The sequence below is a fragment of the Mus pahari genome, chromosome 15 (assembly GCF_900095145.1).
Source record: "Mus pahari chromosome 15, PAHARI_EIJ_v1.1, whole genome shotgun sequence".
In the NCBI taxonomy this organism is placed as follows: domain Eukaryota; kingdom Metazoa; phylum Chordata; class Mammalia; order Rodentia; family Muridae; genus Mus; species Mus pahari.
The window spans coordinates 61,861,835-61,889,419 of record NC_034604.1 but is presented as its reverse complement, the minus strand read 5'-3'; the positions used below and the strand labels follow the sequence as shown (position 1 = coordinate 61,889,419).

General features: G+C 43.4%; 2 protein-coding genes across 7 annotated transcripts in view; one reads left to right on the top strand and one right to left on the bottom strand.

Moving 5' to 3' along the window:
• Positions 1 to 13,420, top strand: part of Fam210a (family with sequence similarity 210 member A) — a 43,564-nt gene extending 30,144 nt beyond the window's left edge. The window contains exons 3-4 of one of the 2 annotated variants that reach the window (XM_021214421.1): positions 962 to 1,073; positions 4,722 to 13,420. In XM_021214421.1, coding sequence (XP_021070080.1) covers positions 962 to 1,073; positions 4,722 to 4,955 — 346 coding nt within the window. In that variant the 3' untranslated portion in view covers positions 4,956 to 13,420. The remainder of the gene's footprint in view (positions 1 to 961; positions 1,074 to 4,721) is intronic. The other variant, XM_029546746.1, reaches the window with a different exon arrangement.
• A 4,982-nt stretch (positions 13,421 to 18,402) lies between these two features.
• The window catches only part of Ldlrad4 (low density lipoprotein receptor class A domain containing 4), a 311,621-nt gene continuing 302,438 nt past the window's right edge, over positions 18,403 to 27,585 (bottom strand). For all 5 annotated transcript variants that reach the window (XM_029547067.1, XM_029547069.1, XM_029547066.1 and 2 more), the window contains exons 6-7: positions 23,058 to 23,111; positions 18,403 to 19,936 (exon numbers count right to left, since the gene is read on the bottom strand). In XM_029547067.1, the coding sequence (XP_029402927.1) occupies positions 19,406 to 19,936; positions 23,058 to 23,111 (585 nt within the window). In that variant the 3' untranslated portion in view covers positions 18,403 to 19,405. The remainder of the gene's footprint in view (positions 19,937 to 23,057; positions 23,112 to 27,585) is intronic.

Below are 27,585 nucleotides of genomic sequence, written 5' to 3'. Positions count from 1 at the left end.
CTACCTCCTTCGCCATCCACGATTCTGAAAGGCATCTCTGGAGAGAAAGTGACTAGAAATGAAAGGCCATGGTGGTGGTCTGAGACCGCTCTTTCACTTACAGATTGTATATTAGATTTCTTAGATGTGATCATTGTAAGTTTGTGTGCATAATTCCTTGTCCTGCTTCAGTTTATTAGATTTATATAATCAGGAAAGATTAGGATAATGGGTTATAACAGAAAAGAGAAGACTAAAATTACAGAAGCCAGGTTTACCAACTTGGGCTCTCTGCCTTCTCTTCCTCTGAGAATCTGTTGTAATTATTCCATACCTTTCCTTTAATCTGACAATAAACATAAAGGCATACTTTCAGAATATGTTAAACTCACAGGATCGCTCATTCTTTGCATAATATCATAGGAATGGTATTGATGAAAGGTAAAATTTGAGATCCTGAAATGTGAATAAGAGTATTCTCAGGAGAATGGTGTTTGGGTTAGGAAATGGCTCAGATAAACAGTTCTGGCCCTGCTCTCCTGGTTAACTCAAAGCCATTGCTTTAACTCTTGACACACATGTGCAGGCTCTGAGTAGACTAACTGGGCCACGGGAGAGCGGCGGCAGAGCTACCTGAGCACATGCAGGGCATGAAAGGTAAAAGCCTTTGCAGAACCAGCACTAGGCTTTGGGTTTGCTTTGGTTTTGTTCGTTTGTTTTTTTGTTTTTGTTTTGTGGTGGTGGTGGTGGTGGTGGTAGTTTGATTTGGGTTTGTTTAGTTTTGTTGCTGTTTGTTTTGTGTTTTTTGAGATATGTAGCCCAGGCTGGCCTCTCATTCCTGAGCCCTCAGCCTTGGGCTTCTGAGCAAATAAAATTTAATATACATTATCCAAATTTGGAGCGTATGTTTTTAGATAATCTTCTGAAAATACTGTTCTTAAAGGTTTGCTTAATCATGACTTAATGTGTGTCTCCTTTGCAGAGGAGTGAATGTCATCCCCTTCCTAGAGGTCATTGGGTTACCTGACAGTATCGTAGACATCCTGAAAAACTCCCAAAGTGGGAATGCACTGACAGCCTACGCCATGTTTAAGGTGGGTTTCCTCATGTACCTCACAGACTGCAAGCTCTCTGGAAAACTCAGTTTTGAGATGGTTTTCCTTTTTTTTATCATTTAAATATCCTATTTTCACCTATTGTATTTCTAATGAACAACAAGTACAGAAATGAACTACAGCTTTAGGAAGAAGCACCTTGAGACAGGTAAGTCATCATTGCCAGGACTTGGTACTGAATGTAACATGTATGTTGTTATGACAGTGTGTCCTTTCGTGGTAAGTGATATTCTGAAGGTCTCCTTCAGCTGTCTTGGGTGTCACACTCTAGGCTTACTTTCCGGGTTCTCGTTTTACATAGCCCTGTAGCTTCTCAGGATGTAGACACTATTGCGTTCATATAGTTTCTACACTTGAATGTCTTTATTGTAGAAGGGAAATCTCATTGTAAATCGTTCAATTTAGCTATGTTGATCTCATTTTTTAAAATAAAAGATTCTATGATATCTATTTCTAAATGAACATTTTGGGTATGTAGTATTATGTTGCATAAAAGTACATAGAATAATGACTTAATAGTCATTCAGAGGGTTTTTTTTTTCTGTCTTTACTAGAATCATTGAAATTTCAGGCAGTTTTTTTCAATACTGAATTGCTCTGTTTTTCTCACATTAGAGTATATTAAATTTATAGTTTTATAGCTACAGTAGATTAAATTTAACCATAATATATCAAGGTATACGATGGTGGTTTCAGTCATTTTTCTGACTCCTTGCCCATGTGCTAATAACTCTTCATATTATCTGTTTTAAGTGGGTTTTCTCCAGGTGCGTACGAACTTGCAGGAATTCAGGGGTCTGTGTTTGTGGTTTGCTCTCCTTGGTGTAGCTTGGGTGCATCAGTGCTCCGCCTATTTGGAAAGCTACAAATCTTGTGGCTCCTGCCCCCTCGTGTCCCTTTGTGGGATGAGAAATGAGTGTGGTCCTGTGTTTTCTATAACCCACATCACCTTAAGCAGGATAGCAGAGATACCTTTCCTCCTTTACACTCCAGGAGTACTGGGCAGCTAGCTGGGTACACATCAGAGCCCTCAGATGCCCTTAACATGCACCTATAGTTCACTGAGATTCGTCCAGCTCTGACTCCATGCCAGGTGCTAAGCTGGGACCTGGAGGAATTCACTAATTACAGAAAACATTATTGGGCCAGGTATGCTGTAGCATGCTGTTTAGTTCTAGTACTTGGGAAACAGTTCTCTGAGTCCAAGGACAGCATGGTCTACATGATGACTTCAGAAACAATAAAACCAAGAGCCGCCTATGTAAAGCTTGTGTCTTAGGGAGGAAGAGTGGGAGGACCGTGGACTGAGAGAGGCGGAAATGGAGGGGTTAAAAACACACATAGAATGTATCCATTTTTAAATGATACTAAATGTTAAGAGAGAATTAGTTAGAAGTGCCTGCTGCCCTTGCAGAGGAGCAGCAGTTCAATTCCCAGCATTCACTTGTTGGCTAACAACCATCTGTACCGTTGCTTCTGGAGGGTCCAATGCCACCTTTGACCTCTTGTCAGTCAGCACACATACATATATGTGTGCAGGTAAAAAACTCATGCACATAAGATAAATATTTTCAAATATATTACTATATTTTGAAAGAAAAGCCATGTAACGAGGTGTTTTGGTGTGTGTGTGTTTGGGTTTTGTTTTCCATCCTGTCCCTTTCCCCTCACCTTACCCAAGATTGCAAATTTAGATGGGAGGTGCTTTAAGCAGTGAGCAGATTGATCAGGTAACTCTCTGGGGACAGGGTGGGGGGAGCAGGGGAGGCTGTGTTCCCAGCGAGGGCTGCTGAGTGCTGGATGCTAGAGGGCTGTGCAGGATGGATGGAGTGAGCAGGAGGCAGACCATCTGCAGGGCTTGAAAAGCTATTGAGTGACTTTAAGCAAAATCACCACAGCTGCTGTGTTGAGAACCTTTCACATTAGGGCCGCATAAAAACAGAAGCCTCCGAGAAGGCTGTTTGTCACTGAAGCCTAGGCCTTCGCATGCTCAGCACCCTAGTGCTCTCAGGAGAGGCAGAGGAGAGGACAGTGGATGTTTTCAAGAAATAATGATATGCAGTCTTAATGATATGCATGCAAATTATGTTAAAGAAACACATTAAGAGCTATTCATTTTGACCTGAGCAGCTAGAAGAACAAAGTTTCCATTCCCTGTGCTGAGTAAAATTTTGGAAGAAGCAGGACTGACCGGACAGCTGAGGTCAGTGAATTTGTGCAGATTAATTTTAAAGTGGATTCAGATATGCAAGTGGGGTAAATAGTAGCTACACAGCATTAGAATTCAGGAAAGGGGGTCAGTATGGAAATGGAAATTAAGTGTCATCTTAATATATAGATGACCTGGGCAGGCCAACATGGGAGTGAGACAGTAAAGAGTCTACAGACCTTGTTGAACAGCTCCAGTGAAGTGGCCAGTGAGCCTGAGAAGCCAGCTGGGCCAGGGGCCTGGCACCAGGTGCACAGGAGTCATCTTAGAGTGGGCCCAGGCTGTTCACTGTGCCTGTGGTTTCACAGCAGCCATTAAGACTTCCGAGAGCAGCTTGGTGGGAGTGGAGGAGCAGCTGTGAGAGATGAGGGGGCACGGTTGCTACTTCCAAAGGCTTCTGTGTAGTGCGCCTGCTTGAGCTCCTGCTGCCATGTGACCATTTGTTTCTGCAAAGCTCTTCCACTGCTTCAAGTCTCGTGATTCTTTGTCCTTTTCTGGTCAAAACATAGAAGGCCTGTGTCTTAGTCAGGGTTTCTCTTCCTGCACAAAACATCGTGACCAAGATGCAAGTTGGGGAGGAAGTTTACACTTCCACATTGCTGTTCATCACCAAAGTCAGAACTGGAACTCAAGCAGGTCAGGAATCAGGAGCTGATGCAAAGGCCATGGAGGGATGCTGCTTACTGGTTTGCTTCCCCTGGCTTACTCAGCTTGCTCTCTTATAGAACCCAGGACTGCCAGCCCAGGGATGACACCACCCACAATGGGCACTCCCACCCTTGATCAATAACTAAGAAAATGCCTTACAGCTGGATCTCATGGAGGCATTTCCTCATCTGAAGCTCCTTTCTGTGTGTTAACTCCAGCCTATGTCAAGTTGACACACAAAGCCAGCCAGTAGTACAGCCTGACTCTAGCCTAGGGAGCTGTCAGCTCCAGCCTGTAGTGTGGAATGGGAACATATATGCAGAGAGAGTTGAAGGAAGATGGTTTGAGAGTCGAGCAAAAACAGTAAAGAAGTATGTGACCCTTGCTCAGCCTCCTCCCACTGTTTGACCTTCAGCTGCACTTTAGCCCAGATGTACAGTCATGCAGAGACCTTAGGGCACACACAGGTGCGCCTGTATCACTGTTAGCAGACCCATGCCCTCTTCCTGCCATGTGGGCAGACCTGGCCCCGTGCTCAGTAGCATTCAGTAAGGGTATCAGTGCAGCTGTCTGTGATAACCCTGAAATTTTAAGTGGTATCGTCTGAGGACAGACATTTTAAAAAGTTCCATCTTAGAAAGACACTATAGGGTGATATACTCACCTCAAACAATAGTCTGTGCTGATTATTACCAAGAATGTAAATTTCAACTTCATTTTATTTAGTCCTAATCAGATATTGATTCTGTTTGCTTTTCTTTCCCCTTAAGATCGCAACACCTGCCCGCTACACCGTGACCTTGGGAGGAACCTCCTTTACTGTGAAGTATTTGCGAAGTCACGGCTACATGTCAACCCCACCGCCTGTCAAGGAGTATTTGCAGGGCAGGATGGAAGAGACTAAGGAGCTCATCACAGAGAAAATGGAGGAGACAAAGGATAGACTCACTGAAAAGTTACAAGAAACCAAAGAAAAAGTGTCTCTTAAGAAAAAAGTGGAATAGGGTGCCTTATTACAGAAAATCCTACACTTTATCCCTCTGTAGACTCTGGGCAAAGAACATGTTTCTGATTTTTTTTTTCTTTTTTTTTTTTGGTTACTTGCCTAAACGTATTCATTCTCTGGGGGTTAAAGAGCAAAGATTTTTTTTTTTTAAGTTAAATAACAATAGGGGGAAAAAAAATCAATGTTTTTCAAAATGAAGAAATGAACCCAGCATACAACATTTATATGAGTTGCAGCAATAAGCAGTAGTTGATGTCCTAGAAATCAGAGTTCTTTTTGCTTCATTTCTCTGACCCCTGCTGTAAGGCTGTGCTGGGCAGGCCACTCCCAGAGGAACAGTCCTAAGGACCCAGATCTCTGGGAATGGATTTACACCATTCAGACTCTGGACGTAGAGACTAGAGACACGCCCTACCACTTACCATGTAGACCTTATTTCAAGAAGGTCATGTTAAAAGAATCAGTCTTACATTTGTAAATAAGATATGTTGGCTATATAATGAAATGGATCTTTTAAAATGGTTTTTACCTGGAGCTTGTCAACTTACATTTTTTAAAGCCTGTTCCTTTTCAGTCTTGTCTGTGTGTGGTGGATGGTCACACAGACTGTCAGACGTTCTTGTAACGTGTCTTCTCCAACTAATCCTTGGAGAATCGTGGAAGTTTTATATTCTTCATTATTGCCATCACATACATCAGCAAGTCAGGTTCACTGTTCTTAACTGCATCAAGCTTTGAAAGACCACTGCTGATTTTGGTAGGAGCAAAAGTCTGTAACGGAATGTGGAGGAGATGGACGCTCGTAGGTGGCACTCGTAGACAACAGGCAGGTGGAGTGCCCTGTGGTTCATTGGTTTCCAAGACCTCTCCTGCTGCTGCTTCAACTCCTTCAGGATTTCGGTCTTTTATCCCTGGTCAGAACAAAAGAGGCCTGTCTGTCACAGGTACCATTAGTGTTGTGACTTAGGTTTCTCATTGGAAGGGGAAATTATTGCTTAAATAGTCTGCTTGATTTTTTTATAGCAAAAAGCTCATTGCTTGTAATCACTCAGTGACTGTCAGGCAAGTCTCATGACTATAGAGTGTCTTTCTGTTTGTGTGTCTTTCCTTCAGGTCTAACCCTTGATTTGACACTGGGGCAAGAAATGCCTCTTTAGAGAGTATTGGCTTTGACTTACCATCAGGAGAATGTCAGAGCCCTTGCCACACTGCTATCCTGTTCAGTGCCTGCTTTGTGTCAGAGTTTATGTTAAATGCTTAATTTAGCCAAATTTAGGAAATGGAGGAATAACTTGACACTTGAGGTACTCAGTCATTATATTGAAACACCATTGAGGTAAAAATGCTGTGAATGTTGAAGTCTTTTTGGGTTGGAAGAATCAGAGGGGAATTTGTCCTGTTCTCTCTGCTTTTGTTTGTTGGCAGCCTGATTAATCTGAGGCAGAGGTCACTGAGTGCACTGCTACAAACTGATGGCACACTTTCAAATACAATATAAATATGGCAACACACTGGAGCATGCTTATTAAATAGGTACTAAATGCTGGTGTTTTCACATGTCCTCCCTTTGAAGCCACCAAGAATGCTATGCTAACATGTGGTGTTACATAGAATTCTTTCTCCTAAAACCCTTTATCTGTTGTAGTGCATAACTGGAGAGCTCGTAAGACATTGCTAATAATCTGAGACTGCAACTTTCTTATCCTGAGTCAATACCTTCTGCCTAGTCCATTGTAGTCTTATCACCATCCAGTTTTATGTCTGGGTCATGTGTACCCAGTTAGAGCAGATGAGGAAATGCTTGTGTGTGCTTTAAATTTGATGAAAATCTTTCTAATGATCTGAAAAGTTACATTGTTACAATTTGACATCAGTTATGTCATAAAAATGTTGTTGCCAATGTATTATCTTTTAGGCAAGAAACAGCTTATAGGCAACCCTGTAATGTGTTGATAGCAGACAACAGTAACATATCAACTTAAATATTCAAAATGTATAATATATATAGATTTTTGTATATGCTGAACTGCATTTTATTTAAAGTGGATCTTGCATTTCTCTGAGCTGCAGGGGAACCCAGACAGCGCCATGCCTGGCGAGCACATCCCTCTTTTGAAAGATACACTCATGCCATAAATGGAGCTGTGTTTTAAATATGAACAAAAAGCATTTGACTAGCAAAATTAAGTTCAAATGAAGGCTTAGTCTATTGAAGAATAAAGCATAAAACCAGCCTTTTAGAATATCACATCATTATTGAGAGCCTTTCGTGCAAAATGGGGTGCTGTTCAATTTCACCAAAGGGAAAAGATGTATGTTGGGATTAGCTGCCTCCCACAGTGAAATAATAAAACTAAGCCTTCCAATATAATCCCCTGAGTTTTCCATTATAAATCTGCTTCCATCTTTACAGAGGAAAGAGCTACATTCTGTATGCTCAGGGAAACAAGCTGATTAGTTCCTTGTTTCTGTGGTCTTGGACCCTGGTTCTGGGAATTTTAAACATCTTTATACTTTGGGCAGATGAGATGTTTGAAGAAAAGGAAGCTGTGTTAGACACATTGGACTTCTTTTACTGTTCTATGCACCATGTTCAAGTCTTCAGGATTTCATAATGGCTTTGAATAGAAAACAAACTATCACAGATGATACCAACCAGGAGGGGCTCGAGTGACTTTACAATTTCAGGGGAGCTCACCTTTTCTAGTGCTTTGCGAAATAGAGGAGGTTTTTGTAGTATACACACACATTTTTGAATTACTAAGGGGCTCCTAAGTAGAGGTTGGTATAGCATCAAAAGAATAATGTTCCTGGTAACTACAGTTCATTTGCTAGTATTTGTTTTAGATTTTCAAAACTGGGTCTGCATACGACCAAAATTAAGGTAAATTTAAATGGTCAAAAGTTCTCCCTGACCTATTTAAGTGCCCTTCCTTCATGCCATTCAGTTGTTGGCATCAAGAACTCACTGTTGAGTTGACTTAAGCAGGGGCGTGATGTCAGGGCCATCCAGGCCTTAGCCTTAGGCCTGACTAGCACAGGAGCGTGCGGTAAGGATGTGTGGGTCTCGGAGTTGGAAATTTGCAGAACGGGGCAGGAGAAGCAATGAGAAGTTTGTCACTTACTCTTCAAATAGTAACTGTGCTTGGTCTCCATTGGCCCATTTGTATGGTATTTGCCAATTTTGAATTGAGTAGGGTATCCATTTAAAAAAAAAAAAGAAAGGGAAGGAAAGAAAGAAGTCATAATACCCAAGGGACAGCAAAGTCTAGACCGCGTGTCTTTCCTGATGATCGGAATGGCCTCAGGACACTTCTTTCCCAGAATCCCTCTTTCACCATGAACTTTGGCATGGCCTTTTAAAGAGACTGTCCTCTTATACTCTGAGCTTCTCACAGGTGAATGCTGAGTGAGGCGCACTGAGTTGATTTTCCCTCTGAGGTTTTTTTTTCCTTTTCCTTTGTGACGTCTGTGTCCTTTGTTCGTTCTAACCAGTCAAAACAAGTTGATATCTCCTGTGTCTCCAGGATTGAGCTTTGAAAATTAAGGTGTATTCTTCCTTATACATCACTGGTAGTCACTAACAGTAATTACAGATCCTGAGTATCCCTTGACAATTATTTGGCTATTTTGATAAGAGTGATCCTCTTAGCAGGAAGAATGCACACTGATTGTAGAACCCTTGAGGGCAGAGTGGGACATGGCTTTTTCTGAGGACTCGCTGAATGGCCTTGATAAGAAATGACTATCAATCTCAGAGCATGGCTTCTTAGGGGATGAGCTGTGGGGAGGATCATTGCTGTTTTCTCTGGGAAATCAGTCCAAAGAACAAACCTCGGGAGATGAGCATATGGCTTGCTCACTGCCACAGCGTCGCCTCTGCCTCCTGGCCACCTTCCTTTGTCCAGCCCTTTCTGCCTTGAATTTTGCCCGAATTAAATGTCAGCAAGCAGTCCCTGAACCGAGGACACATGCCGGGGGTGTGCCGGTGGACGTCTGCTCAGCAGGGCTATGAGACTTAACCCTGGTCAAGTGTGCAAACTCACGGAGCATCCTTCCGAGGGCCCAAAGTGTCCAGCTAAAACCCAACTTCCTTTGTGTTTGAATAAGATGAAATCTCTCTCCCTTTTTAATCCATACATATAGTAAAAGACACTTTTTGTCACATTTGACAATTCCATAAAGATGCTGAACAAAACAACAGCATTTCTGTATCATCCTTTTCCAATTAAATGTTTATTCTTAATCCTGGATTTGATTTTAGGTAGGGTAACAGCATGTTCGTATGAACATAGGTTAGCTCTCACCTTGTTTACACCTCTGAGTACTAGATTGAAGAATCTATGACGTGTGTTTGAATTCATATTTCCTTAGGATTATTATTAGGGTGACCAACTTGTCTCACAGCTGCTTTATTTATTTAAGGATGCTGGTAGGGTGTCCTTACCTGCTTGGTATCCTGGCGATGGCTCTGTGACCCGGGACCTCAGTCAGCATGTACATTCTGTTTCCTTGGAGAAGCAGAGGCAGCTTAGCGCAGTCTCACGCTTGCACTCTTTACTTCTTTTGACCAGTAACAGATAGGTATGCATTAGCCCGAAGTCAAACATACTGTCAAACAAATATACTGTCCACAAAACCTGATGCAGTGTTTGTTGAACGGGCGAGCACCTTCATTGGTTGCACTTTAGGGAAGGGGCATTTTAGATTGTCACTTCTGTTTTACTTCTGTTTGTACCCCGATAACTCCAACCCCAGAATAAGAGCTGTAGAATTGGTGCTGAGTAGGTCATGTCAGGACGCTGAAGGCATGTTACAGTTGAAAAAAAAACATCAAGACCTGGGTCCAAAGCTCAGCCAGTCCCTACTCATGTGGCTCCTTCCCCCTTGTGGCAGATACTTAAGTATGCCACGTAAGGGACAGTAGAATTCAGGCCAGTTATGTTTGTCAGCAACACATAGCCTGGCTCTAATGCTGATAGCCGTCATCTTTTGGAGTTGAACTTTGTACCTTAATTCCTTTAGATTCTACTCTGTTTATCTTATTTTTTGAGTAACCTGAAAGGGACCCAGTTAAACTGTCCTGTGGCCTTACTTTAGCTTCATTTTCTCTTTAGTGTGTGGGTGAGAGACAAAAGGGCCAGCCTTGTGCTGTTTCTCGCCACCATCTAGTGAAGCTGGCAAAGCACTCGAGTGGCAGCTTTCACACAACTAACACACAACCCATATGTGAGACTCTAGTTTCTCTTCCAGTCATAAAACACCTTTTTGCCTTTTCCTAAATCCACATTTGAGAGCACTGAAGAGAAACCCTCAATCAAATCTAGATTTTATACATATAAGTAACATTAAATATCTCACATATCACGGAACATTTGGCCTCAAGAAATTCTCAGTGTCTCCTTGGTTCAAGATGAGTCCACCTCCTTCCTGCCCATGTGTAATACCGGACAGTGGCCATGATGTCTGAAGCTCTGTCAGTAGCATGCTTGAAGCCAGCTGAGACTTATTTTTCCATTTAATTGCTGCCGATTGCTAAAACATCAGAAGCCATTGGAAACTGGTATTTATGGAAAATTTAGTGAAGTTCAAGATATCCTCAGGAAATACGAGGTTTCACCAAAAAATAGTGCTTTCCTACTGTGCGTCCCATGAAAATGAAATTTTAAGTAAAGCCTGTGGTACATTTATTAAGAGGGCAGATTTCCTATGAAGTATCCCCCAGCCCCATAAAAGGAACACAGAACTGTGGGCAGCAACGCAGAACTGTGTATTCTTCACTGCCTCGGCAGATGTGTGCCTTGTGTACAGCGACAACATCCACAGGTCCTGCGCCCAGGAGACTGTGTGTGGCTAATGTGCCCATTCCTTCAGGTTGGATAGCAAGAATGATGGGACCTCATTGGCCAGCAGTTGTCATTTCATGTGGACACTGAGGATCTAGTGGGCTGCTGCCTCTGCCTTAAGTGGCCCCTTGTCTTTAGCTCTGCTTGACTGAAACAATTGTGCATGCTTTGTTAAATGAATGTTTGGAACTACCTCCAGCTCAGGACATTGATTATCTGAGGTGAGCTCTTGAACCATCTAAAGCCTGCTGAGCCCAAGGTCCGAGCTGCTCTTTGCTGTGTGTAGTAAGTATTTATAAAACCAAGTCACCTCAGAACCCCACTGCCAAAGATTTTGTGGCAAATAGCATGTCCCAACTTACCTCAGGGTAGCGTGAGATTCTCAGCACGTGGGGACCATGTTGGGTTGGCGGTCCCTGGAAGAGTGGGGCAGCATGGTTATGCTTGGGTTTCCAGCCACACTTGCTGTCTGTTCCGGTGATTGTTTTATACTCCCAAATGGTTGACAACTGAAGAAATGCTAAGTGAGAACACTATGTGACAGGTTAAATTGCAGGAGCCACTGAACATAACTGCTGTGGTGTCGAAGGATTTTAAGGGAATTCTCAAGGTCTTTGGGGTGTGTAGTGTAGGGTAGTTATCGCTGGTGTAGTCACATTATTAGGACCAGCTTTTACTGTTACTTTTTTTTTTTTTTTGGAGGGAAGTAAAACAGAGCAAATGAAATTTACATTCTTGAGGCAAAAGTTAAAGTCTTGACAAAAATGCAGCATTTGAAACTGAATTTCCAAATACAAGGGCTTTTACTTTAGGGGCTGATGTTCCAAAGTGTGTGTTGTAATGAGACTCTGTAAGCCAATAGCTCAAGACATTAGAATGAGGAAAATGTAATGTGTTTTAAATAATGTAATTCAAGTAATGGGTTCTTATAACCTGTTAATGCAAGTATTATCACCGAGAGAGAATTACTGTTTTCAAAGCCAGTGTGAGCTGCTGTCTGAAAGGACTTTGTTTTCTGTAGCAGGTCTTACCAGAGGTCTTCAGAGCTTGCTAGGGCCTCAGCCAGGGGACCTGGGCAGAAGATAGTCCCACAAGGCACTCTCCATTGTGAACTGGAGTCCCAGCCTCCTGCTCTGGGCTCACAGCCTTCTTGTGTCAAACCCTATATAACTCCTGGCATCCTCCTACTTTTCCTGAAGCGACCGAGAACCTGGGTTGTTTTGTTTTTCTTTGAGAGGAACTCAAATCTGTCAGTACTGAAGTCATGAGTACCAGCAGCAGAGGGGAGGGAGAGCCTGACACCTGTCACCCTTTGCTCATGTGATGTTAGCTTTGGGAGATCTGGAGACAGTGTCTCCCATGAGCTGCTGAATTGAGGAATTCTCTGAGAGCATAGTGTGGTTTTACTGGTGACTAAGGATGAGAGCCCCTGGATTTATTTGCTTGTTACGTTTTATAAACCCCTTACCAAAATAACCTTACTCTGAATCTAAGAGGATGTTAGGACTAGTATTTGGGCCCAACCACTATTCCAGTAAGGCCTTGGAATTTTGTTGGTTCATTATGAATGTGGAAAAAGCATTCTATTCTCATGCAAAATTCACCTTTTCTCATTGTGTGGTAGGTTGTGTGGGGTTAGTGAATCCTCATATCTGGAATCTGTACACTTACCCAATATACATACATCAATACTCTCAGTGTAGGTCACAGCACAGCTGAAAGCCTCCACCATCAGGGGATAGTAGGCGTTTGTTGACAGGCCTACTAAGCACGCTGTGTGACAGCCATCTAAAGCCCCTATGGGGTTGATGTTCTCAGGAACCAGTTCTGAATGTCCTGTGTTAGAACTCAGGATTGAGATCATTGTGATCTATCCAGGTTTCTAACACACCAGAAACTCCTCTTAAAAAGTTAGCAGCAGACCAGTGAGATCGGGACTGAAGGCGTTCACTGGCAAGCATGCTCTTGGAACTCAGATGGTAGACAGACCCGACTCCCCCAGATTGTCCTCACCATACATGAGCTGTGACACAAGCACACGTCTGTGTGCAGACACTCAGACCAATATTTTAAAGCCAGTAATTAGGGAATGATCAGCAGTATCCTTTGGGTTGGTTTGTAGTCCAAGGAAGAGCTCTTTCTTGAGTTCTATCTCCAACACCACAAACAATAGGTATTTCCTGAGACTGGTCATACATCAGTTTTCTATTTGTTGTATCTGAAAGGTGAACAAACAACCCCAGGGGACAGATTATTTATCACTGATTATTTTTAATGATTTTGTGCTATGATTTGACCATGGCATTAAGAACAAGCAGAAAACCTGATTTCATAACTAACAAACAGCACTTGTGCAACATCTTTCATCAAAAGTATTGCAATTACAGACCTGAGGTCTAAACCACATCGCCGCCGGGGCAAAAGATGCAGGTGGATGACAGCAGAGAATCACTTCCCATATATAAGCAGGAATTATGTTAAAGAGTAAGCATATGGTTGTTTAAACACAAAAGGACTCCCGACTTCTGATCATCATAGCTCACAGAGATCGGAAGGTTCAAATACAATTGTATTTTTTTTAGTAGATTGCTTTATAATAAAAATAAAATGAACTAAATGCTGTGGATACTGTTGTATATATTTTTAAAACAACTTTAAACTCAGCGAGGATATGAATTGAACTTGAGAGTTTGGCAAGGCAAGCACATCCGACAGAACCAGCATCATTGAGAGGAGTGCTCAGTCAGAGCTGGGTCTGTAGAAGGGAGCCTGGTGGTCATACATCTTACTACTGAGTCCAGAACATTCTGACAATCGCTAGAGTGCCCATCTTCTGACAGTGATTGAACCTCGGGTCTTGACCCTGGGACCCTCAGGATGTGTTCTGCAGTAGACAGAGATACTACCTCCGATTTGGGTGAGACATAGGAGATACCCACTGTCACATTTGCTCCCCTCTGTCTGTCAGGAGGTGTTAAAGAGCAGAGTCAGCATTAAGAGTCACACATTAAGAATAGTACTAGCTTGGAGCTTTTGTTTTTTTCTCCCCCACCCCCACCCCCCATTGGGGGATAATTGTCTGACTTTCAAAATCAGAGCACATACCACAGAACAAAGAAAAGCGTGGAATTACTCAAATGGTCACCTGATGACATAACTGGATTAGCTTAGACAACACTTTGTATCCCTGGTAGTTTTAATAGACACCAAGACTTCTGTGCTTAAAAATAAAAAATAAAAATAAAAAATGCCAAAGCTACAATTGGATACTAAAGACTGAGCTGCAAGAGAGAATTATGACTTGACATGCAGCTTGACCTAGTAATTAAACCTAATTGTCTTGGGGGTCAGAACTACCACAGAACACAATGGGAATGGACTTCAGAGTCTATACTCAGCTGACAGTTCTCTGACAAAACACTGTCCCTACCCTAATCATCTTCCCCCAATGGGTCTTATTTTCTGAGACACTCCGTACAAATTCCAGATAGTTCATTGGCTCCATAGCTTCTATATATAAGACAAGGCACTGGGAAACATGGGACACAACTGGTCACAAGTGCCCTTAGGCTGAATAGCCTCTACTACAGGTTACTCACTTTCCTGACACCATGCGTGTCATCAAAGATTTGCACATCCCACTGAGGCCTGACACTGATAAATACATTGAGAGAAAAAGGCCTGCACATAGAGCAAGCTCAAAAGCAACTCCCCCCCCCATGACTAAAATAGAACCAAGTTGGTCTATTTCTAAAGGGATTAAAATAAAAATATCTCAGAAATTGCCAAAGAGTTTTCAGAGCAAAGGTGCAACTGAATTCCTATGTATATGCTGGTCATAAACGGCTGCTTCCTTGTTCAGACTTCATTCCATGGTGTTAACATGGTATTTAATAGGAAAATAAACTACATAGATTTTATCTGTATGTAATCATTTGCAAGTTTCCTTACAAAAGATGGAGTACATAGGCATTCACAAGTTCTATGCCATTTCTGTTAAAACTGGTATCTGTACAATATATTACAGTATTAATTTCTTGTTCTACCCATTGGGTAGAGTATGTGCATATGTTCAATGTATATACAGCACCTTACAAATAAAAGCAAACAGTTGAAGAAGCACCATTTCAAGTGAGGCACAACAGAGGTGAGCACTACACGCTGGGGCCGGGGCCCTCTATCTCCTGACCTCAGAACAAGGCACCTCAGCTGCTTAGAGATGGACTTACCAAGCTAGGGACCGAGAGGGTATGTGCCACTGCATCACCTGTCTCATGCTAACCTTGTCATGTTACAGTGTCTCCAGCATACCTAGGGACAACGATGGGGTGTGGGGAGAAGTCCCTTGCTCAGCAGATGTCCCTGTGCTCTGGCATCAGCCTTGGGCAACATCCAGCTGGCAAAGCCAGCTATTAAGTGACACCTTTATTCCTAAGGGAGGCCGAGAATGCTGCTGTGATTTGTTTCCGTCTCCAAGGCCCATGAACAGCTCCTGGCAGCCACACACAGGATTTGTTGCAATCAGTACGGTCTTAGGCCATGAAGCTGCTTGTGATTGTAGGGTGCAAGCAAGTCTTGATGGGCAACTGACATGGGAGAAGAAGCAAAAGGTGACAAAGCAAACAGCCTTTCCGGTTTGTTCCCCTCTCCCCTTCTGCTGGGAGTTTTAGGAGGCATAGAGCTGCCATTCTAAGCAAAACTCTGGAAGCACTACCACAGCATGCACACTGTGTCTCCGTGGCCCAACTCCAGGAATGCCTACATGCTGTCTAGCAGTGTGTCAGCAGACCTCAACAGAGGCCACATGAGTTTCCTCAATAATATGGCCTGAGGGCGTCTTCGGGACCTGCCCCAGGCGTCTCTAAAAGGAACAGTTGGATAAGAGATGTAAAGCCTACACCTGTGGGGAAGGCTGGCATATGAATGGATTCTCAACAGCTTTCTGAAAGTACTTCTTTTTGGTTCTGCTAAAGATCAATTGGAGCTACTTAGAATTTTAAAAATACTCTTTTTTTATATATACATATACCCAAGTCCCATGTACGCGTGAAGAGGCATCCATCCCACTTTATCCTCATCCTTGGCTCTCGAGTGAGCTAAACATTACTAAGGAAAAGTGCAATTCTCACAGTCTACCTGTAACCTTTAGTCACTGCCACCCTGTGCTATTGGTGTGTGTCTATGGTGGCAAAGACATGGGGCGTGCTTTACCAGGAAACATAAATGGGTGAGCCGCTGGCTTCCTAGTCTCTATTAAATATTGCTTCTGTGTTTATAGAATTTCGGAAGAAGCAAATGCAGGCCGGCCAAAAGGCTGATCTCCAGGAGATGGATTTGCAGGCCGTGTGTTTTATCATCCTGGAAATCTGTGAGACAACAGATGAATGGCCTGCCCAGGACTATTCCTTCTAATACTGTAAACCTTTACTCAAGAGCCCCATGGGATTAATCTGTCAGTATAGCCTACTGTCAGTTGCCTAAATTCACTGCTCTCCAAACTGAACACTAGACTTAGAAGCACTCAGCTTCTTGAAAGACAACAGGCCCCTGTATGAGCTGTGTCCTCTCAGGAGCTGCTTAGTCAACGCCTTAGAGCCAGGAGACAGCATAGCATGGGCAGCCAGCTAGAAGGCTATAACCTAAACCTCCTCCCTGTGCTGCGAGAAATGGACTAATCTTTATGACCTTTGCTTTGGCTTTTAACTAATTCCTTAAAGAGGCCCAGCCTCAAACACTAGTGTGTGTGTGTGTGTGTGTGTGTGTGTGTGTGTGTGTAATAACAATAAGAAAGCAACTTCTCTTTTGAAACGTAATTAAATACACTTGAATTAATTGTTTTGCCTATACTATTGGCATCTACAAAATGTCCTTGTGCTTGCCAAGTTCCAAAGTTATTTACGAGTCTCTGGTCTCAGTTCATTCTCACAGCCGGTAGAAAAGAAAGGAAGGATAAAAGGACAGAAGGACTGAGGAACAAACCGTTTGGAGCTGAAACTAAAAGCTGGAATCTCCAGCTTCACCAAAAACTAGTTAGGATTTGGAATGACAAAACCATAGCCTCCCCTCCCCCTGGCAGTCATCCATGCCAAGTCTGACCAGTAAGGTCCCAGTAAGGACATATACCTCTCCTCTGCCACTGTATCTCGGGGTACCATTCAAGCACAGCCTGAAAGCATAGGTCACCAGGAGCCAGAACCTTCTCGGGAGGCCTCAGAGAAGTGGGAAAGGTCACCTTGGGCCTGCTTCACCTGTGGCCTAAGAGGCCACTTGAATGTCACCAGACAAGACAGAAGAGCAGCTCCTGAGTCCCAAGTGACCCTCACGGGGACATCCTTCCAAGCAGTGTTTAAAGCAAGCTGATGACTGCTACCTATCTGTTCTCTCGCCTTTTGGCTGTGAGGATTCCTGTGGATGCTACGGTGTAAAACAGATGAATCCAATGGAGATTTCAAATCTCAAACCAAGCCAGCGGCCTGCCTGCTAAAACAAGCCGAAATGAGGAACCTGGGGTCAGGCAGGACTCCGGCTTTGAACAATTTAGTTCCCAGGTAAGAATACAGAGTTGCTTCATGTAATCACTTCTAAAAACAGTAACATACCACAGAGAGAGAGAGAGACAGAGAGACAGAGAGACAGAGAGACAGAGAAAGAGAGAGAGAGAGAGAGAGAGAGAGAGAGAGAGAGAGAGAGAGAGAGAAAGAGAAAGAGAAAGAGAAAGAGAAAGAGAATGAATTTGGTGTTAAAGCTGCCACCGAATTTCCATTCCGGTTCATTGTGTTGCATGCAGNGAATACAGAGTTGCTTCATGTAATCACTTCTAAAAACAGTAACATACCACAGAGAGAGAGAGAGACAGAGAGACAGAGAGACAGAGAGACAGAGAGAGAGAGAGAGAGAGAGAGAGAGAGAGAGAGAGAGAGAGAGAGAAAGAGAAAGAGAAAGAGAAAGAGAAAGAGAAAGAGAATGAATTTGGTGTTAAAGCTGCCACCGAATTTCCATTCCGGTTCATTGTGTTGCATGCAGAGGCCAGGCTTCCAGAAAGCAGGCCTGCCGCTGCAGATGAGCCTGCCTCAGTGCAATTTAGGAAGCCAGCTCTTACATCTGCATAAGAAAGTTGTTATTGTTTCTACATAAGAAATATTAGAAATCATAAACTGACTTCAAATACTAAGAAGCCATTTTCCAGCTGCAACTGTGCCTGCCATTGCCTTGCCCTGAGTCACACCCTGACCCACGTCACACCCTGACCCACCACCTCTATCCTCTCGCTGACCATGGTACAAAGACTGGCTGTGTAGAAGTGAGTCTTTGGCATGAGTGTTGGCAGATCTGTGCCCGGATTCCCCTAACGTGCACCACTGGAGAGAGGCAGTGGCTTACTAGGCCAGACTCGTTCCTCTGTCAAGTCCAGGGGCATATTAAACATAAAGAACCATTACCAGCACGGCACTTAGAAAGCCAGTGGCCGTGGGGACAACTGCTGGTGCCAGGTGCTGAACAGAGTACCCTCGCAGAACTCAACAGAGCTGCCTAGGAAAGTGGGGAGGTGCCATGGGACTCACTGAGACCCAGAGTTCGGCAGTACACAAAATAGCCAGCTTGCAGTTTAGACGGTTTATTGCATAAAATAGGGTATGCATCTGAATATATTTCATGCTACAGTGGGAAAAGTCTAAACTGCTGACCCTGCTGGGAATAAGACTAGCTCTGCATGACACTCGGTACACAATGCAAGCATCTCTTTTTCACCAGCCTCTCCAAATACCTCAGTAGTACACTGCTTCTGGCTGCAAATTCTCGTAACATAACCACTTTTAAAAATGTATGTTAACTTGGTAAACACCAGGGTACATTGCCAAATACCTTTCTTGTATGACTCTGTGGACACTCAAGAGTGTTCCCTTGGGCATGGTAGCTATCCATAGGAGACAAGACAACATATAGAACTTCACACAACACGGTTCCCTCATCCATATGTTAAACATTGAGATAGTGCAACTCTTAAAACATACTATCACAACACAAATCACTTCCTCTCACTCGTCTGACTTCTCCAACTTTAAACCTTGGCACACAAAACAGGAGTTTTGACTCGTATTTTTAAAACAAAATAAGTTTCACACCTTTGGAGAAAAAGCAAACTGGCTGATTCTTCCCCATGATAATATATAATAATTCTTCCCTCTTTATTCAGTTAATTATAAAACAGGCCATTGTGGCCTCATTTATCCGCAGTCTCCTTTTGGAATTAAATATGTCAAAAATACCTCTGTGGGTCTTACTTTCACGATGTCTTCAAAGCAGCCTTTTCAGTTTTCTCTGCACACCACTTAGACAAGATCATACCATCTCTAGCCCGTCTCCATCCACCCCTGCCCCAAGATGAACACTGTTTGTGGTCAAACCGGATGGAAGTTTGTATCGTGTTTCCATCTTGTTTGCATGCAATTCCCGTGAAAGGAATCAGAAACGAAGACCGTGTTTGCACATTTGGTTTTACTCGGCTGTACCAGGTAAAGCTGGACAACACTGTGGCAGTGGGGCCAGCCGGCCTCTCTCTCCCTGCCGCGGTTTCTCCTTGAAAAGTGCTCTCTGGAGGGGATCAGACCAGGTCCCCTGGCTTCCTGTCTTTGCCCTTGATGGGTACTATTGTGCCCTCTGAGTTGTTCGGCTGAAACTGTGGTCTGCTGCCCCTGTGTGTGTGGCTGTGCTGGTGATGGAAGAACGAGGTGCCTGGGTAGTGGCCCATCACCTCGCTGTAGGTCGGGGGCGGCCCCTCCATTCTTCCGTTACTGCTACAGGTAGCTGCGCTGATGCCCGAGTGGCTGCTTGGTGGGCATGGTCCCCCGTTGTACATAGAAATGTCTATCAAGTCACTGTCAAAAACAGTTCGGTTGGGTGGGGCCCTCACGGACTCTCGGTTGAGTTCCATCTGCTGCTCTGGGTCCCGGAGCTGTAGCGTGCAGGGTCCTTGGTAAGGAGGCGGCTCCTCCCCATCTGACAGGGAGATGGTGGGAGGCAAGTCAATCTCATGCTGCACATAGGGGTAGGTGGGCTGGAAACGACTGAACGGATCCCGCTGGATGAAAGATGGGGTAGTAAACCTATCCCTGCCCCGTGGAGCGCACATGATCTGGAAGGAGAAGAGAAAAGGTCTGAGGAGATTCTCAGTACAAGCGTGACTGACAATGGGACAGGCTGAGGGAAGTTCAAGCTTGCTCTGTGTTCACACCAGTTTTCACACACACCTCTCACATCATTTCCTATGTAAAACAGAAAAGAATAGTGTCCAGTGTGGTGGTTTGAATATACTTGACCCAGGGGTGGCACTATTAGGAGGTGTGGCCTTGTTGGAGTGGGTGTGGCCTTGTTGGAGTGGGTGTGGCCTTGTTGGAGGAAGTGTGTCACTTTGGGCTTTGAGACCTTTCTCACAGCTGCCTGGGAGACAGTCTGCTCCTAACTGCCTTCAGAATAAGATGTAGAACTCTCAGCTCCTCCAGTGCCATGCCTGCTTGGACACTGCCATGCTTTCCATAGTAAGGAAAATGGACTGAACCTCTGAACCTGTAAGCCAGCCCCAATTAAATGTCCTTTATAAGAGTTGCTGTGGTCACGATATCTCTCCACAGCAGTGAAACCCTAACTACAACACCCAGAATCACTTTGTTGTTTGTTGGCTTGTTTTGGTGCTGTCCTCTAGAAGCCAGGTCACAGGTGACTTCACCCAAGCCTCAATGGCTTTACCCATAAAATGTAAGACGAGGCAGAGCAAGCCTCTTGTTTTCTCAGGACCTGGCAGCTCTGGAACCCAAAACTGAGCAAAGGGACAGGGTTCTCTGAGGTTAAATGTTCCTCAAAAATACTAAATAATCCAGACACATGACTTTTCTTTTGGATTTCTATACTTTTACAGTTATTTCAATATAAGTTTGCTACAGTTATTTTTAGTTACAAATATGAAAAACTTTACATGTCAAGGCAAATAAGATTGTAGATTTTTTTTCCCAAAATGAACTCAGAACATATATTTCTTTTAAAACTCCTTTCTTGGGAGACTTCTTTAAAATGGTAAAGTATTGTCAGCCTGTGTAAGCTGGTGAAAGAGAAAGTCAGAATTACAGGAAGTAGACAAGGACTCAGAAATCCACAAATGATGTCAAAAGAAGAGGGGGGAAAGCAGCACAGAGAAGTAAGCTGAACACAGCCCCAGCTGCTCATTTCCTGGCTGGCACAGGAGGGAAGCTGGGGGAGAGACTGGCATCTCTACCCTCAGGACAAACCGCAGGCCCCATAGGCCACAGATGCTCACACTCCCACAGTCAGCTATTTTTGATAAAGAGGCCATCCATATACATTGTAGAAAAGACAGCGTTTTCAACAAATGGTGCTGATAAGACCGGATAGCTACACCATGTAAACTGATAAAAGTGGACCATTATTGTTCACCCTGCACAAAAATCAACTCCAAATGGATCAAGGACCTCAACATAATGGTCTGGCAAGATATGCGCACTGGTACAATAGTGGCATAAATGTTATTGGTGCAACCTACTGGTCTGGCTGGATTCAAAGCCTGCTCTACAAGATAAGATTTATGGACAGCTGCACAATTCTTGCAAATATGTACAAAGAACTCTGAGAAAGTGTATCACCCCTATTTTTTTGATATCTCCTTCACAATATCCAAGGAGTGGGACTAGCCTACATATCCATCAACAGATTTTTTTTTTAAATGTTGAACATATACACCATGGAGTTTTGTGAAGCAATAAACCAAAATGAAATCGTGATATCTGCAGGAAAATGGATGGAACTGAAATCATTAGTAGGTAACATAAACTGGATTCAGAAAGTCTATCTTTTCCTTATATTAAGAACCTAGTTGAGAGAGGGAGGGGGGACAGAAACGGAACATGAAGGAGCTAAAAAAGATCATGGAAGTAGAACAGAGGATGTAGAATATATGTAGTAAGAATCAGAAGAGGCTCTACTGGGAGAGGAAAGGAAACCGGTCAGAGATGAGAAGATATGGGGAAGACAGTGGGGAGGGAACCACATGTGAACGAAATATTACACATAGTGTGGAAATGACAGGATAGAGCCCACTGCTTCTAATACTGACATAAAAGTTAATCATAGAAATACATTTACCCCAGTTGTCTTCTAGAAGACAAATGTTACCTGCATGGGTATATCTGTGTGTGTGTGTGTGTGTGTGTGTGTGTGTGTGTGTGTGCGCGCGCACACGCGCGTGCACGCGTGTGTGTGTTTAAAACAACTTAACAGTCTCAGCCATATTTTATACTTAAAAACAAAAGGTATTGTTTTGATAATTCAATATGTGACAAAGTTAAAAACAAATGAGTTTTCTCTTCAGTAGAATCAAATATAAAACTTGACTACATTGACAGGAAATGATAAAATTGTGGCAACAGAAGAACTCTAATTGAATAAGCCTAGGATAAAATTCTCGATTGAGCCTCTTAAAAGTTGGACAATGTCTTAGTCCTAAACCCAACTGTATTGACCACTCTCTGTGAGTTAGACATACATTAAACAAATCTGTCTTGCATCTGCATTTTATTCCTCTTCTCTAGCATGTGAAACACTGATGTGGATTCTGTGGGGGCCACAGAATACTAGAGGCCAGAAGGGGAACCACCGTGACATCTTTATCTTTCTACAGAGGGATACTGGGAAGTTCTCTTGAGCGACAGCTTTGGTTTAGTCCGACTGCCAATACCTACACTGGGTCCCTCAAATTTCAGTTTCATGATCTCTGTACATGCAGGGTTTGTGATTTTTATATTTGTACTGAAATACTTAAAACTTCAGATAATGGAAGAACATTATGGCACATTCTTTAACGCCAGCTTGGGAGTCAGAAACTGGTGCATCTCTGTGAGTTCAAGGCTGGCCTGTTCTACATAGCAAGTTACAGGTCAAACCAGGGCTATGTAATGAGCCTCAGAAAACTCATATTATTAAATTGTATATGTGTGAAGAATCCATGCTATTTGATACATATAAACTATGCCTATACTTGCAAAACCCAGTTGGTAGCTCTAAAATAATCCAGGGTTCAGCAATTTTTAACCCATTCTCTGTATAAAGTTTAGGCACACAATTCTAAGGGGGGGATCCCTTAAGTCCCTTTTAAGCAAAGTTACAGACAATGACTTCATCCTAAAGTTGATTTCGAATCCAAGGCTGTGGCCATGACTTCTCCCCCCAGCCTCGGTCTTCGGTCTTACCTCTGAAGCCCCTGGGCGCTGCACGGAGCTGTCAGAAGGCCACAGAGACCCTTCCTGGAGGTGGGAAGGAGAGAAGTGAGAAACAAGAGATAAGAAAACCATGTGTTTCATCAGAAAATCACGTGTTTCATTCAACAGCAGCAGCAGCAGCAGCTCGCAAATATTTTAAACCCATTTTTTTTTTTTGAAACAAAAATCACTTTGCTCTTTGGACAATAGCTCACTTGTCTAAAACATGGAATGGGAAAGAGCTGGTCCCACTGCATGCCTCACATCTAAATGGAGGTCGTAACCCAACAGCAAAACTCGAGACCTTGGATCCTGGACATAACGGATTTGAAGTCATAAATACTGGCTCATCTATGTAACCATGTGCTTCAAATGGCCAGGAAACTACACACAGTCAGTGCCCACACTTGGATAGTTCCTGGGCTAGACGAGCCTGAAGAGGCCTACCCAGAAGAATGTATCATCATGGCCTGCCAAGACCAAATGCCACCCCCACCATCACCATGCAGCCTGAAGTCTGTGGCTGCTGCAGACACTACCCCCCAGTGCAGGTCAGCTCTCAACATCAACTGCAGTTTCCAAAGCCTGGATGTCCTTCCATATAGACTTCATATTTCTTAGCCTGAATATTCACAGACATAAGTTGATAAATAGGAGCTATCTTTTTTGAGAAATGTGTGGCAAGGGTCTGCCAAGATAGGGCAACATTTACTGCCAAGCTTGAAGACTGAGTCTGGTTCCCAGAATCCAAGTGGTAGGAAAAGAAATGACTTCAGAAAGTTAGCCCTTGACCACTGCATATGCACCAGGGTATACAAATAAACTTATACACATTCATACATTCATACTTACATACATACATACATACATACATACACATTTTAAAAACTGTTTGGCCAGACTACCAAGGTGACAAGCTTATAACTTCATTATTGGGGCACCTACTCCCCTATACCATGTTTATTAATCACTCCACGGTGATATGCCATCTGAGCTCAAATATTGGCTATTTGCCAATTTCCCAGTTTATTATCATTGTAATTGTCAGGGTAAGATCTTCTATGGAGGAAGACACCTGAACTTTTGGACTTTGGGGAATATGTATACTTGGTCTCTGGAGATCACCGAGTTTCTCCAAACTGCAGAGTCCTAAGTGAAAACAGCCACGGAGAAACACCCAGACCCTCAGATTAGAGTGCACACTGTTCTTTCCTGAGGCCTGTATTCCAACAGAAATACTTCATTGCTAACCACATTGTTTTGTCCAATACATAAAACCCGTTCCTAAGATACTCACAGGACATCATGGACTCAGTAGCAAAAATATCAGCTGACCCAGCTGTTCAGAGGAAGTGTGGGCAGAAGGGTCTGACTATAAAATTATGTAACGAATTGTTACAGCTGTGCCTGGCAACAGGCGAAGGACCAAACTTCATGCAAATGATGGGATTGATGGATCCCCTGCCCAGTGCAGCAAAGTACTAGCACTGGATTCCACTGGTATTTCTGAGCTCCTCTAGCCACACTGCTATGAGCCACTGCCACCTCTCCTCCTGCCCACAGCCCTTAGTGTCCAGCTCCAATCATTTAATAGCACCATCAAGAACTCAGTAGTGAGGGCTCACATAGCCTCGATGGCAATGATCATTCCTGGTGGCCTCATTTTCCTGAAAAGTGTCAGATCTGACCGAAGTGCTTACAGGAAGGAGCCCCTAGCTGCCTCTCAGACATCCCCTCCCGCTCCTTACTGGCCTGCCATACCTTGCAGGTGCTTGTTAAAACTCTGCACTGGGATTACTTAGTGGGGTCCCTACCTGGGGCTCCATGAAAATCTCAGTGGGTGCCTAATAACATTCTAATAGAAGGCCAAGTCTGCTTGTCTAGACTCGATCTGCTCTCTGTTCACCCTGCCTGATCTTCTGCAACCATGGCCTCCTTTGTCTCTGAAGATAAGGCCTGTCCAATAAGGGGAAGTCAATGGCTTCTCCTCATTTTAGTTGTCCCTGCGTGCACCTTTTGGAGCCTCAGCTGTCTGCTGCGGAGAATAACTATAACCACAAACCTCAGTGGGGACTCTGCACCCATGCAGAGCTCCTCATGGCAGAGACATGGGGGGGGGGGAGGTTAGCTCCAAACAGCTTTGCTGCTTTGAAGCTTGTGGCATGCTTCCTCCCCTCCCCTCTTGGATTTTTTCCCTATAACCAAATCTTCACTGTGAGTGAACACATTATTTTTTTCTTCTCCAGATAATACAGTTCTCCTCATCTTGGCTCATCAGAGTAGGAAAACAGTTTTCTTCCAGGTCTAGAAGGCCCCGTGTGGGGAGAGGCTAGACAGTTCTAAGCACACTAAGTGAGAGGCTTTCCTCTAACCATGCCCCTCAGTCTGTGTCTGTGTCAGGCCAGTGATAGAGCTGTGTGTGTGAGAGACAGACTGTACTTTCTGTACACAGGTACAGCCGATGCTACTGTTGGAATGAAAGGCGTCCCTCATAGACCCATGCATCTGAATGCACACTCCCCAGTCGGCCGTGCTGTTTGGGAAGGTTATGAGCCCTTCAGGAGGTAAAACCTTGCTGGAGAAAGTGTGTTACTAAAGGTAGACTTTGACAGGTTATAGCCTCACTCGCCTTCCTGTTCTTTCTCTCTGCTTCCTGTGTGCAGGTCAAATGTGACCTACCAGCTCCTGTGTGCAGATCAAATGTGACCTACCAGCTCCTGTGTGTAGGTCAAATGTAACCTACCAGCTCCTGTGTGCAGGTCAAATGTGACCTACCAGCTCCTGTGTGCAGATCAAATGTGACATACCAGCTCACACTCTTTACCCCATGCCTGCCCCAGCATTATAGACTTTCCCCTCAGAATCCATAAGCTAAACATTGTCTCTCTTAATTTACTTTTGGTCATGGTATTTTATTAAAGCAACAGATAAATAACTATACAGGTTATACTCTATAGTTTACATATAATAAGCTGTGTGTGTGTGTGTGTGTGTGTGTGTGTGTGTGTGTGCTAAGCACACTTTAAATTGTGCTTTAAGTGGTTTCTCAACCTTTCTCATGTTGCAACCCTTTAATACAGTTTCTCATGTTGTGGTGACTGCCCCCCCAACCATAAAATTGTTTTGTTGCTATTTCACAACAGTAATTTTGCTACTGTTACGAATCACGACTATCTGATATACAACCCCTGTGAAATGGTCTTTCACAACCCACGGGCTGAGAACCACTGGCCTAGAGTTTTAGCTGAGCCCTGGAACTTGTCCCCTTGGACGACAACCTCAAGGAGCCTAGCATGAAGACTGGCTCACTGGGGCATCTCAGGAGTTTGAACTTTTTATTCACATATCTGTGAAAAGAGACACAAAAAGCTTGCAGGCTTAAAGACACACATCTACTTTCTCCTTCATATTTGAGAAACCAGTTTCATGATTTCTTCTCTCTGGTTGGTCTCAAGACAGAGAACAGCCATACCATTCCAGAGATCCCATCTGTTGGATACAAAAACCTCAGCATCAGAGAGGAGGATTATCTGGTATTTCAGATCTGTGTCTTTATCATTAAAAAGAATAAAACAAATGTGTCATTTGTAGATCTGGAGCCCAAAGGCTAATTTTTCCCCATCTGACACATATTGGATAGGTCGAGAAGAGTTAAGAAATTTCCCAATGTGGAGGTATTTGGAGGGTCAGGGAAGTAGTTTGGTCAAGAGAATGGGGTCACTGTGAACATGCAATCAGTTATCTTAGAAAAAAGGCCAGAGACCTAGCAAGCTCTCCTCCCCCATAGAAGATGGACAAGAAGTTATCTACCAGTCCAGACGCAGGTGACACTAGGAACCTGCCCACAGTACCATGTCTCACAGACCTGTGAGTTCTGACGTCCAATACCCAGGACTGTGGTAAAGGAATGTCAATTAGCTATAACCCATGGTGGCGTTTTATAGCAGCCAAACCAAGACAGAATTTCAAAGTTTCAGCTCTAATGTTTACATTATTCAGAAACACATTTTAATTTTTAGATGTGTTGTAAGATTAGGGCTCCTTACTACCGTTTTGCATGTGGAGATCCCGCCTCCAACTTCCATTTTGAAAAGCCTGTTTTTTTCTAATTGAGAGCTTTGGGCCTCCCTGTTGGCAGTCTCTGGATCATTTTGAAAAGGTTTGTTTCAAAACTGTCTAATCGATTTCGCTGAAACACATACCATCATCTTTTATCCCAATATTACGCTGTTTTAATTACTCTCAACTTCATATTGATTTTTGAGGTCAAGAATTATGAGACCAGCTCCTGAATTTGTTGTTCTCCTTTAAAACCATTTTGGCTATTGATGGCTCCCAGGGATATCATAGAAGTTGTCAGATGGATTTTTAAAAAAATTTTCTGCAAAAAAGCATCGCTGGGATGTAGATATCTGTGGATACTAAAGACTTTCAAAACTGTTAAAATGTCAGTATTTTATTCATCTATATGGGATGCCTTTCCATTCGTCTTGTTTACATTTTTGGCAGCAATCAAAAT